This window comes from Chrysochloris asiatica, unplaced genomic scaffold (assembly GCF_000296735.1).
Source record: "Chrysochloris asiatica unplaced genomic scaffold, ChrAsi1.0 scaffold00260, whole genome shotgun sequence".
NCBI lineage: Eukaryota > Metazoa > Chordata > Mammalia > Afrosoricida > Chrysochloridae > Chrysochloris > Chrysochloris asiatica.
In genome coordinates, this window is record NW_006408778.1 from 666,580 (window position 1) to 668,078 (window position 1,499).

At 39.2% G+C, this 1,499-nt stretch overlaps 1 gene segment (V, D, J or C); it reads left to right on the top strand.

Moving 5' to 3' along the window:
* Positions 1–849: 849 nt before the first annotated feature.
* Positions 850–1,272, top strand: LOC102813629. The segment is given in 2 exon segments: positions 850–895; positions 980–1,272. Coding segments are annotated over 2 exon segments (339 nt in total).
* Positions 1,273–1,499: the final 227 nt, after the last annotated feature.

Consider the following 1,499-nt stretch of genomic DNA (forward strand, 5'->3'; position numbering starts at 1 on the left):
AGTATCAACTGTAATGAGAAAGTTTGGGGAATGTTCACATTTACCCATAATGAATACCAGTGTAACATCAAGTATTTTCTTTATTTGTGAGTTTGAAATATATTCTTGAGAGAATCTGTTGCCTTTCTCTGTATTCAAGGGTTTGTTATTTATACACACAACTATTCTGAAACCTCTTTTAATAAAATGTGGTATTATAATAAATGATTTAATGTGTCTTTTTTCTGCAGGCCATATGTAAACCTTGTTGAGGTGAACTGACACAGTGGCTCAAGCATAAGAATGTGAGTTTGCACAGGACCCAACGGTGTTTTGATCTCCTGTGCCTAGGGAAACTCTGAGTTGGAGCTGACTTGATGACAGGTAGAATAATAAAAACATAATTTCACTTAACAACCCAACTGAAATGCAGTAGTGTCATATCCAAAGACAAACCTTGATTTTCTGCCTCTAAGTCTTATCTATTCCTACCTTCAGACAGAATAAGAAATGACATATAGATAAGCATGGTTATTCTACTTCACTGTATTCCTCAGTATGAGTGGTGTCACACACACAGAGTTTCAGGATGTGGTAGAGGATCCAGGTTCCCAATTTGGACTTGAATAATCAAAACACCATGATTTGCATCTTTAGCATTCCTTGCTTGTTTGGCTGTGTGTCTTGGAAATCATCAAAAAATAAATATATTCTTCAAATGGGTGCCAGACCTAAGTCTTAAATATTCTTCCCCATAAATATGTAAATAATCTGAAGTTTACCACATCACATAAGTATATATCTGTGTTCATAGAACCCAACCAACATACCACTCTCCGTTACATGTTCTGGGATAACAGCTGTCTAACCATGGACTGGACTTTGAGAGTCATCTTGTTGGTTGCAGCAACTACAGGTAAAATAGTTACAAATCCCAGGGATGGGGAGGGGCTTTGGGTATTCACATGGAATTTCATCCATCCCAATTTTCTCTCAGTAGATGGCCAATCCCAGGTCCAGCTGAAACAATATGGAGCTGAACTGAAGAAGCCTGAGTCGTCAGTGAAGATCTCCTGCAAGATATCTGGATATACCTTCACTGAATACTATGTGAATTGGATGCGTCAGATCCATGGACATGGGTTTGAGTGGATCAGAAGGGTTAATCCAAGCAATGGTGGAACAGACTACTCACAGAAGTTCCAGGGCAGAGTCACCATAACCAGTGAAAAGTCCACAAGCACAGCCTACATGGATCTAAGCAGTCTGGGCTCTGAGGACACCATATCCTGAGTGTGTCAGAAATCTTCAATGACAAGGTAACTGCACTTACTTTAGAGAAGACAGGGACAATTAGGCTACAGGCATGCTTATTTTGTTGTTGTTTTTGCTGTTAGATGCCATTGAGTCATTTCTAACTCATAGCAACATTGTACACAACAAAATAAAACATAGCCTGGGCCTGAACTATCTTCACAAATTCTATTGTTGCTGCCTCTGTGTCAATTCATCTTGGTGGG